Source organism: Exophiala dermatitidis (genome assembly GCF_000230625.1).
Source record: "Exophiala dermatitidis NIH/UT8656 unplaced genomic scaffold supercont1.3, whole genome shotgun sequence".
Classification (NCBI taxonomy): domain Eukaryota; kingdom Fungi; phylum Ascomycota; class Eurotiomycetes; order Chaetothyriales; family Herpotrichiellaceae; genus Exophiala; species Exophiala dermatitidis.
Genome location: NW_008751648.1, coordinates 633,434 through 646,246, shown reverse-complemented (window position 1 = coordinate 646,246; position 12,813 = coordinate 633,434). Strand labels below are relative to the sequence as shown.

Genomic DNA, 12,813 nt, shown 5'->3' with positions numbered 1-12,813 from the left:
CTTGTCGCTCAAGACGCGTCTGGTATCTGCTACGCACAGCCTTTCAGGGTGCCAGACATGCTACCTATGTAGGTATTCCACGCAAATGCTGAAACCAGCCCAGATCCGAATAGCTTCTTCATAAACCCAATGATAAAGATAAAAATGCTCATCTCCATCTCCATCTCCATCTCCATCTCCATCTGCATGCCCAAGTGAACCATCCAAGCTTCTCATCTGAATTCTCCGTTCCTTGACTGCCGAAGGTACTGTGCAATACATTCAGACGGCCTCCCATCATCCGTCCCTAAACCCATCTCCCCTCGGGCGGCCGCCCTTCCCAACATCTGCGTCCACTTCACTTTGACCTCACTTCACTTCACTTCACCGCATCACTGCCAGAATAATCAAGGTTCATCAATCACAGTCCCGGAATTCCTCCTCAATTAACGCAAAGACCCCCAGCACCGATTGGCCCAGGTCAAACCACGTTGGCTTTTCGAGCCAAACGGCGGAAGGCAGCCAATCGACTGGGCGAACCCGAATCCGTCCTCATGTTCGAACCACGCTTGCGACAAACAGAAATAAATTAGTTTCACAACCCTGTGAACCCGGGTTGACGCCCACCAGCGATTGAATAACCCTGCGAACCCGGGTTAACACCAACCAGCGGCCGCAAAAACGGAAAAACCCTGCGAACCCGGGTTTCACTTACCACGACCCCCTTACAACGGGGTTCGTGGAAAAGTTTTTGCTGGTTTGGTTTATGTTTCGTTTTTGCACGAAACATTATGGTACGAGGGGAGGTTGGTGTACGTACAGGCTTACGTTATTGCGCTTTCTGCGTGCGGCGGCTGAAAGCAGCGTCAAGTAGACTTGACAGAAGCCGTATGGTAGATACTGTAGAAATGCCTGGTATATCTATTTGGAATGTTAGAAACGGAAGTCCTGGGACCGTGTCGAAGGTCCACCTGGTCATGTTGAATTACTGTAGTGAAACTGACCATATAAGGGTAATAGTATATATTACTCAAGTGGTAGAATTTGTACCATAAACTACCTATGTACCTGACAGGTAAATGTATGTTTCTTATCCGTTCAACTATACCGCTACACACACTTCTGTACAAGGAGGAATCTGTCAATCACTGGAGATCTCACGAAACTAACCTCCTAAATCGAGGAGGTAATAGTCATGTCAAAGCTAGGCCGCCTCTCCAGATCAGCGAATGTCCGCGCCGCAGACCGGGCGGTCCTGACGCTCCTGTTCGTGGCAGTGCGGTATATAGAGGACATTGTCCTCGTGACACCGAGCGAAGACGTCTCTCCGATGGTACCACCATCTTCATCATCATCTGCTATGACTTCTTCATCATCGTCATAGTAATCCACGGTGCCATCCTCAGCCACTGGGGCAAATACGGACGTCTGGTTCGTATCCAAATCGTCTTCACCCTGTAACCTAGGGAGCCTGATGGGCCAAACCAAACAAATACTCAGCACGGTAAAGATGATGCCGACGGCGAAAGTGACGCGCAGACTCTGCGCATAGGCATTGATGACCTCGCCCTTGTGCAAGGGATCCAAGTCCCTAATTGAGGCGATGGATTTGCGCACCGTGGCGATGATGCGGGCCTTTGTTTCCTGGTCGGGCTGCGCACTGACGCTGCGGTCTAGATAGACGAGCAACGCATTTTGTAGAATCCAGCTGCTGATGGCGACGCCGTTGATGGCGCCCAAGTTGCGCAGCAGACCGAGCGTGGTGGTGACGACGGCCTGCTCGTTCTGGGAATTCAAGGCCAGGACGGCGATGGTCGCGGCAGGGAAAAAGAACCCTTGTCCGATGGAGCAAAAGGGAATCAAAATCGGCACCAACCACATGGGCGTGTCTGCCCTTAGACACGTCACCAAAATCGTGCCGAGTAGCATGCACGAAGTCCCGATCGTCATTGGTCCTTTCATCCGACGCGTGGCCGTGATGTAGAACCCGATAAACACGGCCGTGACACTGACGCCGATCAGGGGCGAGACGAGAAACAAGCCCGATGCAGTCGGCGATGTCTGCCGCACTGCCTGTAGGTACAAGGGCACATTGAACAAGATGGTGTTGGTGGCAATCGCGCCGAAGAAGTTCGACCACATCAGATTGCCGTTGGGGATGGTTGACAGCAGTCTCAAGGGTAGCATTGGGAACTCTGCTTTGCGTTCCACAAAGGACAACAATACCCCCGATACCGCCGACAAGATCAGGCTGCTGATTACCAAGGGATGGCCCCAGGTGAAGACATTGCCGCCCAGATTGACACCGAGGATCAGACAGGTCACGGTCACGGTGAGCGTGATGGCTCCCAGAGTGTCGAAGGTCTTGAACGCCTCCCGGATGGTTTTGCCCTGCGTCTTGGCTAGGTTCGGTCCAAGATCTTCCGGGCATGACAAGTACGCGAGAAATCCGTATATGAAGATAAATGGGAGCTGGAGGTAGAATGCTGCTCGCCACCCAAAGTGGTCGCAGAGGAATCCGCCCAATGCTGCGCCTAGGCCGTTGCCCATGCCGAAAGCCTACATTAGAACATACAGTCAGTAAATCAGTCATTTTGTACGTAGTGAACCTCACATGGTGCAGTGAAATTTGTTGCCGAGTTGCGCCAGTATCATGGAGCGATTGAGGTTAAAGACTTGAAGTCGTGATAACGTACCACGTTGAAGTAGCTCTGATAGATCCCGCGATACTCAATCTTAACCACATCACTGGTCAGTATACCTGCCATGGCAATGACGCCGCCGGCGCCCAAGCCGCAAATAGCCCGGGCAGCAATAAAACTGCCAATATCCGATGCGGCGCCGCACAACGCCGTGCTCACGAAGAACATCACAATGGCGGTCAGAAACACCGGCCGTCGGCCAAGCGTATCTGACAAGCGGCCATAGAGCGGCTGAAACACTGTGGATGTCAGATAAAAGACAGTGCTGACCCAAGAGGCGGCATTGGATGCGTGGAAGTAGGACGTGATGACAGGATGAGCCGATGCCATCAAAGTGGTGTCAAAGAAGGCAATGGTCGAGCCGAAGAGGATGCTGCAGAACAGAAACCGGAAGCGCCGCCCAGAGATGTTGCGATAATGGACATCATGAGCCTTCTCTTCGCTCGTCTTTGGCTTCGTGAGGAGGCTCGTGGTCTCGGTCGGTTGTGGGGCGTTGGGGTCCTCGAGGCCCGGCTGGATGAAGGGCCCCTGTGTGGCAGTCGGGTCAACCAGCGGTCGTTTGTCTTTGCTTCGGGAGCCCATTATATATGACAGAATCCATATGCATTCATTCGGACCAGATGCTTCTAGGTCCTGCCGGAGGCACAGCTGGTCAACAGTATACCAGACGTTGTAGTAAAGTCAGTTGAAGGGACGATGCAAGCCTTTCGGATCAGCATCGGAAGGAGGCCAGACCAGGACTTCCCCGCGTCGTCAGGTCCTCGAAGTAACAAGACCGGGCGTGTCACAACAAGGTCGCTGAACCATCAAGACTTCTCCCAAAGCTTTACTTCGAGCAGCATAATCTCCCGGGAGAAAAGGCTGCTGTATATTGAAGTGTTCTGGAAACAAAACCACTCAAAATCGGTGGAAATAAGAGTGCAACTAGTAGTAGTGCCACCACCAAATGGAGACTCCGCCAATCACCGTTCCAAGACTCGCCCAAGTCCGAAAGGCGTAATTTTGATCCAGACCGACGACACTTATAGTCACCCTGTCGTCCCATAGGAGAACGCATAGGATGCTGGTGTTGCACACATATTTATTGCGACGAAAGGAGAGTTCCCAAGTCTGAACAATGAACTTGAAGGTCCACCGTCCGCTGCGCATCGCCATTCTCGAATGCGACACTCCGCTGCCGGAAACCAAGAAGAAGTACCAGGGCTACGGTGGCGTCTTTGAATTCCTGCTCCGCGCTGGAGCCAGGGCCTTGAACAGGCCCGACTTGGATCCCGAGACAGGATTCGAGTTCTCGAGATGGCAGGTTGAACTGGAGCCGGACAAGTACCCGGACCCTTCGACAATCGATGCTATCCTGATTACAGGTTCCAGTAAGTTTGTCGCCTCCTCGATTTGCAAGGGTCACCTGCACGCGCCGAAGTAAGAAGAATAAAGATATGTGCCTCTCGCGGGCCACTACTTCAAGGATGTACTGGTTCCACGCACTCGACACTTTTCGCTGACCGTTGTGGCTCACGTTGTCTCCGATTAGGACACGACTCCTTCGCCGATACGCCATGGATCAACAAGCTGGTCGAGTTCACCGCAAAGGTGCTCACTGAGACCAGTGTTCGTGTCATTGGCGTTTGCTTCGGCCATCAGATTGTCGGTCGGGCTCTGAAGGCTGAAGTTGGACGGAACCCTCAGGGATGGGAGGCGGCGGTGAATGATGTTGAACTGTCACCCCGAGGAAAGGAGATCTTTGGAGTGGATAAAATAGTATGTTGCCTTGTTTCAGACGTCGTCCCTCTCCCCTCGCTGCTATTCAAAAAGAGCCATGGGAAGGCTTCCTTTGGGCTGGCCGATTGGTGGCGGTGACGGCTGTCTTTACTCTATCTCTACTAACTTCTTTGTGTGTTTCTCAGAGCCTTCACCAGATGCATCGGGATTGCGTCTTCTCGTATCCCGAAGGCGTTGAAAAACTGGGCTCGTCACCAGTGTGCGAGGTCCAGGGCATGTATGTGCCCAAGAAGCTATTCACGGTCCAGGGACATCCGGAATTCAACCAGGAGATCATGACCGAGATCATCAACACGAGACACGCCACCGGGATCTTCGACGACAAGGCGTTTGAGGAGCATATGGGTAAAGTGGCCTTGCATCACGACGGACTCGTTGTCAGCCAGGCCTTTTTGAAGTTCTTGTTGGAGTGACTGTGATCGTGTGGTTTGCATTCGCATTTTGGAGGGTGCATATGTTTGATTCTTGATCATTATGCCGCATCGCATAGAAGTTTGGTTGGATCATTGACATCAGCATCATATGCAGAGGGTTTCTAGAATTGGTACAATCACACCAGACAATATGCACCATAAACCTCAACTTCGGTTCCACTGAATGCGCCATCGGGCCACAGCCACAATACACCTCTCCTACAAGGCATTTTTCGCTCCATCATAAAACAATCATTTACTCCTCACAGCACCAGCACGTTTACAGTCGAACAGAAATCACGATACCATCCGATCAGCATCGGCCGCCCCAGCAGGTATCCTCCCCTCCGCGAGATCTTTCTCAATCCTCGTAATCTCCGCAAGACTCTTTGCATTCTTAATCATCTCCTGCACCCGCTTCTTCTCCGTTTCTGTCAACTGTGTTCGCACGCCCTTTCCGGCGGCACCACCGCCGCCCGGCTTTCCATTGATATTAGTCCCGCCGGAGGCCACATCAAACGTTCTCGTCTTGACACCTTTGATTTTTGCCGCCAATTCCGTCGGGTTGTCCACCGTCCCAAACAGTTCTCTCGCTTGTTCCCGCTCTGCATCTTTGACTTTTTGGAAATCGAGGAACCGTAATGACGGAATGGCCCAGATCAGATATAATCGGTAATGCTGTACAAAGGTTCGTTATCAGCATCGTTGTATCGTCGACTGCACAATAGGGACGGTCCATGTAGGTCCTTGGGGTGTCTCACCTCTTTCCTCGTCACCGGGTTCTCCAATAAACTCAAATGCGTCAACCTCGCACACCCGCTCAACCCTTCCAAATCCGCCAGCTCCTTGACATGATTCGACGTCAACACCAGCGTGGTGAGGTTTGGTATTTGTTCGGCGATCCGCTTGTCGACACCTTGGATTCTATTGCGGGCACACAGTAGCGTGTTTAACCGGGGCGAGAGAGGGAAATTCGAAAGAAGGGCAATGTCGTTGTCCGTGAAGTCGATGGCATCTTGGGGTCCGGCGACACCGAGGTTTTCAATGGTGGGGATTTTATGGCCTGTAAACACACAGGACAAAATGACGATCAACTATGTTCTTTTTACAAGTGTAGCATCTGCTCTTTTCAGACATACCTCGGAGATCAAGTTCGCGCTCTTTGAGGGGGTTCAGGTATGATAGGGAATTGTTGATGAGGTCGGCCGTGAGCCGCATTGTAGTGAGGGAGTGATTGGGATAGACTGGGAGGTTCGTGAAGAGGAAGACTGGGATCTGGAGGAGGATTTGTGTGTGGTTTCTTCCGTAGGGTTTTCTCGGTTTTGGGTTGCTGGACTCTTGTTCTCACCCCTTTAGAAGTCGTGGTACTGGCGGCTGTAGTTGTAATAGCAGTATTGTGGTATGTACTGCCAGTGGCAGATGCAGTGGTACAGTATCGCTGGCAGGCAGTCCGGGGATTTCGAGATTTTGCGCAGCCACTACGATTGGCTGGCCTTACGACGGAACCCACAGCCTTGTACGGCGGTCGGCATAGGTTTGAAACGAATACATCTGCCCCAACGTTGAATGCGATCAAGATCACAACGTCCCCGGCCATTAGTAGTAGTGGTAGGGTCCTGTTTGCAAATGGCCTCCAATCTCTCTATATTGGCCCAGTTGGGCGAAGTATGCTATATCCCTCTTCTGCATGCAGACAAACTCCAAGGAGTAGATCCATGATCCACGAGGAACATCATCTCGAATGCCAACAGCCAGAGGTCGAACTGCGCCGGATATTGACCGCAAAGTATACAGTTGTAATTTGGCTCGCATGCCTCGCGATCTCGAGGTTGACTTCCTCTTCTGCCTCTGCCCACGACGGGGATCTGAGCGCCAGCTCGACAAATTTATGGGGTGCCAATAATGGTATCAGAGACGAGCCTCGACAGCAGGGGTGCTCGTCTTTCTGATTGGTCGCGATTAATCCTTATCTATCAGGCACCTACTAGGTGTCAGGTACCAGGTAATTATTAGGTACCGTGTGCAAGTGTCCAGGCGTACACTGCACACCATTCGACAAGACATTATTGTCGATATTAATAACCCGGAGGTACTAGCATCCTTCGGCTATACAGTACCTAGCAACTCCATGATCTGCGATCTGCGATCTGACCACATGAGTCTGTCGAGACTGGCATATCCAGAAGACAAACATCATAGTGTATCTCGGACACCACCTCGACTTGAAGGGAGGCGCTTTTTCGTACCTAATTACACCACCGCAATTTACGATCACAAATCATCAAGCCGTGAATTCCCTTTGCCTACTAGCAGATACCACAGATACCTTTCGTATCACAGTGGCCAAGAGCCCATCAAGCGAAGGGGCCGATACAAGGCGCCGCCATATGCTCGACTCCGGGGTCAGCGACTCCACCGGGACTGATAACAGCCTTGGCTTAAACATCTGAGAGCCTTGATCTGTCCTGTCGGCCAATAAACAGTCGACTCGCCTGCCTTCCGCTCCTCTGCAAAGTCCAGACAATTGCAATTGTCAAACGAAAAATAACACTACACTTCTGCTTTATCTATCTTACTCGCGTGGGTCCCGATGTGATTTTCTAGCTCCCATGGCACTCGAGACTTGGCAGCCGTCCGGTGCACGCACGCCCCCGTGGTTTGGACGAGCCCACGGACGGATGGAGTATGGGGATGGTGGATGGTAACAGTACTAGTAGTAAGTCGTGGTAGGCGCCGATAGCCAGACGAATATATCTATCTTCTTGACTGCTGGCCCCGAATTTTCTTTGAACTACCACCTTCCTTTCCCACAAGTCGGATTTCTCGAGCGCTGGCAGCAAGTGAACCACGTCGCGTGGCTGTTGACTGCTGACCTTGGTCCAACCTGTGCCTTCATTCCTGCGATCAATCTCCAAGTCACAAACAACATGGATCCCGTAAGTCGAAAGAGAGACTATCCCTCTTTTCCTGGCTCGTTCTGACCTTGCTTCTTCATTGCAGCCCGAGTTCGACCCTTCGTCCCCCAACGGCGGCAATACCCACGAAGTCGATGTCAACGCCCAATTCGCCGGCTTCGAATACCATGCCGTCTACATCGCCATCTGCGGTTATTTGGTGTGGATGATCATTCCCGGTCTTGGTTTGCTATATGGAGGACTGGCTCGTAGGAAGTCGGCGCTGGCCATGCTTTATCAGTCCTTTGGAGTGGTAAGTAATGGAGTATTCCACCCATGCACAGGCTCTCTTCTCAAGCGGGGCCACGTTACTGAGAGAGCCTCACGGAACTGACAACCGCTGCCGACAGATTGGAGTCATCTGCTTTCAGTGGATGTTTTGGGGATATTCCTTGGCCTATTCGCGCACAGCCGGGCCATTCATTGGCGACATGGCCAACTTCGGCATGCAAAATGTCACGGCGGCGCCTTCACCCGGCAGTCCATATCTGCCCGAAATCGTATTCTGTCTCTATCAGCTGTTGTTCTGCATTTGCACCGTGATGATCGTGGTCGGTGGCGCTTTTGAGCGTGGTCGGATTATTCCATCTTTGTTCTTCGGCTTCTGGTGGGCAACCATTGTGTAAGTGCCCTGCCCCTTTATTCCCAACATGTGCCCCAGGTTCAGTTCAGGTAAATCTTGTCCACTCATTCTGACGAGACCGTCGTTGCAGATACTGTCCCATTGCGTGTTGGACTTGGAATAGTAATGGCTGGCTCTACAACCTCCCATCATTGGATTATGCAGGAGGTGGGCCTGTTCATGTGGCCAGTGGCTGCTCCGCCCTTGCATACGCGCTCGTCCTGGGCAAGAGAAAATTGCACGGCCATAAATCCGCAATGCGACCGCATAACCTCTCCATGGTCTTCATTGGCACAAGTATGATCTGGTTCGGATGGTATGGGTTCAACGTAAGTTGAGGTCTTCAGTCAAGTATGGCTCGTGAACAGTGTAGCTGACGAGGATGCTAGGGCGGCTCGACTCTCAACGCTACCATCCGAGCCTTCTTTGCTGCATGGAACACAAATGTCTCTGCTGGAATGGGAGTCATTGGCTGGTCGCTTGTGGATATGATTCGAAACAAGGGCAAACTTTCCCTGGTTGGTGCTTGTGAAGGTGCAATTGCTGGCCTCGTCGGTACGTTTTGGCTTGCAGGAACACTGGATTTTGAGCTGACACCGATCAGGTATTACCCCGGCAGCCGGTTACGTTTCGGTCTGGCTTGCGGCTGCAATCGGCCTCATCACAGCCATGGTATGTGCTTCACTTCAAAATGTCAACGACTGGCTTCGTATCGACGAAGGCATGGATGTTTTCAAGCTCCACGGTATTGGTGGAATGGTCGGCGCTTTCCTTACTGGCATTTTCGCCTCATCGTCTGTCTCACTGCTTGATGGAGCCACTGAAGCCCCGGGCGCCGTCGACGGCGTCGGTGTTCAAGTTGCAAGGCAATTGGCCGACATTGCCGCCATCTCCAGCTACTCCTTCACCGTGTCACTCTGTCTTCTGTACATCATGAAATTCATCGGGAAGTTCATCCCGTTCATGGCCCTTCGTGTTAGCGAGGAAGCAGAGATTCGCGGTATGGATGAAGACCAATTTTTCGAGGAGGAAGTTGGCGACTGGTCCCTGTTTGAACACAGTGGCATGACCCATGAGACAAAGCTGATGTCAACTCCATCCACACCACCAAATGAGATGGACAAGAAAACGGCCTCGGTGGAGCCAACAACAGCAGCGGCGTGAGCATAGAGACTAGGTATGTGGTCATTTACAGAACTATGGGCCAAGTTGCGGATAGCAGGGAGTCGGGAGCAGAGAGACCGGATGAGGAGCAGCCTTGCTCAAGTTAGTGCCGCGGGATATCAACTGCGAGCACGGTGTGCACTCCGTGTGGCTCGGGGCATGAACTGTTGTTTAGTCTTGTCATGCGTATGTATAGAAGTTTACCTCGTTGGTTACAGTCTGGACCTCCGCTTCCTTTCTTTGGGCTTGACCTGCGTCTCTTCCACCGACGTCGGCTCGCTAATATCGAACATATCTTTATTAAGCCTAGCGGTCAAGGAGAGTACTCGCACGGAAACCGCTGCGCTGTCGCGACGGTTCTTGCCCTCCCTTCGGTGCAATGCTATAGCCTCGATCAAATCCCACAAGCGGCCTTGAGCTTTGAATTGTCCTGTGGTGGGATCTCGATCAGGCGTCCAATCAGGGGCTAACCGGACCATGGCTGGACTTTTCGAATCCTTGCCTTTGGCCAACCAGATGATCCCTTCCTCCTGGAACCGGCTATAGGCATTTTTCAAGGACTCTTTGTTGATTGCCTCGAAATATGAGAGGTCGCCTTGGTGGTAGAGGGTCCGTCCGACCAGCTGGGCAACGCCCTGAGCTTTCTGCATGTCGACCCAGGCGGTTGAGGAAGTGACGGGTGGTACCAGGACTAGCAAAGAGACGGCCCCCAGCCAAGCGGCGTCGACAAAGGGCCAAATCAAGAAGCAATAGAAGTCGAAATTCTCTCGGCCTAGGTTCCGTTCAGCATCCGATAGGCCGATCCAGCGTTCGCCGCCCTCCTCTGTTGCTGCGAGCACACCGTCGTGTAACAAGCCTCGCATTGCGTTGTCGAGGTTATGCTTCAGACCCTGTCCAGCAGGGAATATGAACTCGCCGCGGAACAACTGGGACAGAAACGCGACTTTTTGGGTCAATTCGGTCTCCCTCATCCGCTCGTTGGCGCTGCCGCCACCCTGCTTGACCTTGGTGTAGAGGGCCGCAGCTATGAGCGATTCCGAAATAAAAAGGTGGATGGTCATGTTTCTGTAGAATGAGAGCTGGAATCGGTCAACGGCATAGTACGTTTCTTCCGCAAGTCCTTCCACTTTGCCAACCAATTTCGGGCCCAGTACTTCCAGGGCTTTTTCGACCACGTATGATGTCGGCATTCCGTGAAAGTCGGCAACTTTGCCTCCGTTGGCTCTCGTTCTCGCGCACAACCAGTCCACTCGGCGTATCAACTCGGACTTGCCAACACCACGACCTCGAAGCGTGAGAAGGACTGTACCGACCAATGCCGTTGGCATGATAACGGATGCTGCATTGATATCTGAAAGTACCTTGTACCCCAGCGTGCGTAACAAGCGAGCCCGAGTCTGTTGGTCGGTCGATCCCGCCGAGATCTGGAGTGACGTGTCGTCCCGTCGTTGCTGTCCTTCGATGAACTCTTTGAGGCTCCAAGGCTCATGGAATCTGCAGTCAATTCTCCCCAGGTTCAGAGACAGGACCTTGGATGACGAAAGGAAAGCGGCCAGATTTTCCTTTTCCTTCGGCTTTCCCAGTAGCTCGCTCACATACGAGTCGACCTCAATCACCTTGTCATACTGGAGAGACACCGGGCATATATAAGCATCCTCTGTCCTTCCCGAAAGTACAGAATCAAGGAGAAAGCTGAGGATTCCAAAGCGAGGTTGCAACAACTTTCCGGTCCGACTTCTGGTTCCCTCAATGAAACACTCCAGATTGTAGCCCTTCTGGAGCAGCGTGTCCAAGTAAGCTTGTACAAGAGTGGTGTACAACTTGTCATTGTCAAAACTCCGCCTAATCCACATTGCTCCGACGCTTTGTAAGAAGCTGCCGACAAGAGGAAAGTTCAGGTTGTCGCCAGCCACTACGACGGGCAGTGTGAGACCGAGACGATAACAAACCAAGTGGAGGGTGACATAGTCAATATGGCTAGTATGGCGTGGTAGGAATATGATGGATTGTTTCTTCTTTGCAGCTAGCGTTGCAATCTCCCTCAATCTCTTCACCTCGGCCTCGGAGACGTGAATAGCGCTGTAGGCCCTGGTCAGGAGCTGGGTGACCACGTAGAAGGCAGTGCGCAGGTATGGTTTGCTCTCCATCTTGCACATCATTCTGTCAACCATGTCACTGGTAATCTCGATCAACTGCGAGGTGATCTCGTGCCTCCTCTTCTCCCTCTCTTCCATGTCCGTAGATGTGCCAGTTCCCAGAAGACCCTCCTTCTCTTCCACTTGTAGGCGAGCCTCTGTGAGCTGAATGATCCTTCTGCGCAGGATGGGCGAGGCCATGACGGCGGATTTGACGTCGGCCGTGTACCCAGGGTAGAAGGCGGGCTGCCCGATGACATGATTGTATCCGCGCCATCCTACACCGCGCACAAACAATGAGATCTCGTGGGCAAAGTTGAATGGGTCTTTGCGGAGGCGCGCCATGCGCGAGAGGATGCTGTGGTCTTCGCGGTCGTCGTGATTGGGCAAGTTGCCCTCGGAGCGGACGAGGTCTGTCATGGTGCCAGGGGAGATTTCGAGTGGGCGTGCGCCCAAGAATGCTAGCTAGACACTGTTATGGTTGAGGACATATCCATATCCACGACCCGGACTTCAACGAAAAAGGAGGAAACACGTGGGACTTGAGCTCGGGTATCGCAGCTCCAGACACCTACAATTAGGCGCCGGGGTCCACTCGCTGGCACAGGGAGCCCTCCGAGGTAATCTGGGGAAACCCACAATTGATAGTCGGAGTCTCCCCGCGGTTCAACCAAGAGGTCAGCAACCTTCGAGTATGGGCGAGTCTGGGTGCAATTGCACGACTCCTGTAGCCTTTATCGTACGATGTCGTTATTTAAAGCCTGAAACAGCATTGCGTTCGAACTGTGACCAATGAGAAGCTGTGCAGGAAGGCGATACATTCAGGCAGGCGAAATCCGGTGCAGGTCAACCCCAGAGAGCAGCACGTGACCGATTACTCAGCAATCTCGTCTCTGTGGGCTGCATTTGGCAGCTGGGACGCTTAAATTGAAATCATCATCATCTTCATCTTCATCTTCATCTTCATCTTCATCATCAGCAGCTGCTGCGTCAAACTCAACTTCAATGATGCATGGTCTTGAGCAACAGTGGATATCTGCCCTCCAGCTTTGATACGTGGGTATC

The 12,813-nt window shown here is 52.4% G+C and overlaps 5 protein-coding genes across 5 annotated transcripts; 2 read left to right on the top strand and 3 right to left on the bottom strand.

Annotated features, from left to right (window-relative positions):
- Positions 1 to 990: 990 nt before the first annotated feature.
- Positions 991 to 3,605, bottom strand: HMPREF1120_03227 (uncharacterized protein). Its single transcript, XM_009157284.1, has 2 exons — positions 2,676 to 3,605; positions 991 to 2,538 (listed from the first exon to the last, which is right to left on the bottom strand). Exons 1-2 carry the CDS (start codon positions 3,261 to 3,263, stop codon positions 1,153 to 1,155), a joined length of 1,974 nt encoding a protein of 657 aa, XP_009155532.1. The 5' UTR covers positions 3,264 to 3,605; the 3' UTR covers positions 991 to 1,152.
- A 97-nt stretch (positions 3,606 to 3,702) lies between these two features.
- Positions 3,703 to 5,289, top strand: HMPREF1120_03226 (GMP synthase (glutamine-hydrolyzing)). Its single transcript, XM_009157283.1, has 3 exons — positions 3,703 to 4,051; positions 4,213 to 4,439; positions 4,586 to 5,289. Exons 1-3 carry the CDS (start codon positions 3,799 to 3,801, stop codon positions 4,871 to 4,873), a joined length of 768 nt encoding a protein of 255 aa, XP_009155531.1. The 5' UTR covers positions 3,703 to 3,798; the 3' UTR covers positions 4,874 to 5,289.
- Positions 3,992 to 6,320, bottom strand: HMPREF1120_03225 (U2 small nuclear ribonucleoprotein A'). Its single transcript, XM_009157282.1, has 3 exons — positions 6,013 to 6,320; positions 5,635 to 5,936; positions 3,992 to 5,551 (listed from the first exon to the last, which is right to left on the bottom strand). The coding sequence occupies exons 1-3, from the start codon at positions 6,089 to 6,091 to the stop codon at positions 5,171 to 5,173; spliced, it is 762 nt and encodes a 253-aa protein (XP_009155530.1). The 5' UTR covers positions 6,092 to 6,320; the 3' UTR covers positions 3,992 to 5,170.
- A 166-nt stretch (positions 6,321 to 6,486) lies between these two features.
- Positions 6,487 to 9,913, top strand: HMPREF1120_03224 (amt family ammonium transporter). Its single transcript, XM_009157281.1, has 6 exons — positions 6,487 to 7,809; positions 7,874 to 8,080; positions 8,178 to 8,449; positions 8,541 to 8,778; positions 8,839 to 9,004; positions 9,054 to 9,913. The coding sequence occupies exons 1-6, from the start codon at positions 7,801 to 7,803 to the stop codon at positions 9,611 to 9,613; spliced, it is 1,452 nt and encodes a 483-aa protein (XP_009155529.1). The 5' UTR covers positions 6,487 to 7,800; the 3' UTR covers positions 9,614 to 9,913.
- Positions 7,160 to 12,547, bottom strand: HMPREF1120_03223 (acyltransferase). Its single transcript, XM_009157280.1, has one exon. It carries the CDS (start codon positions 12,166 to 12,168, stop codon positions 9,826 to 9,828), a length of 2,343 nt encoding a protein of 780 aa, XP_009155528.1. The 5' UTR covers positions 12,169 to 12,547; the 3' UTR covers positions 7,160 to 9,825.
- Positions 12,548 to 12,813: the final 266 nt, after the last annotated feature.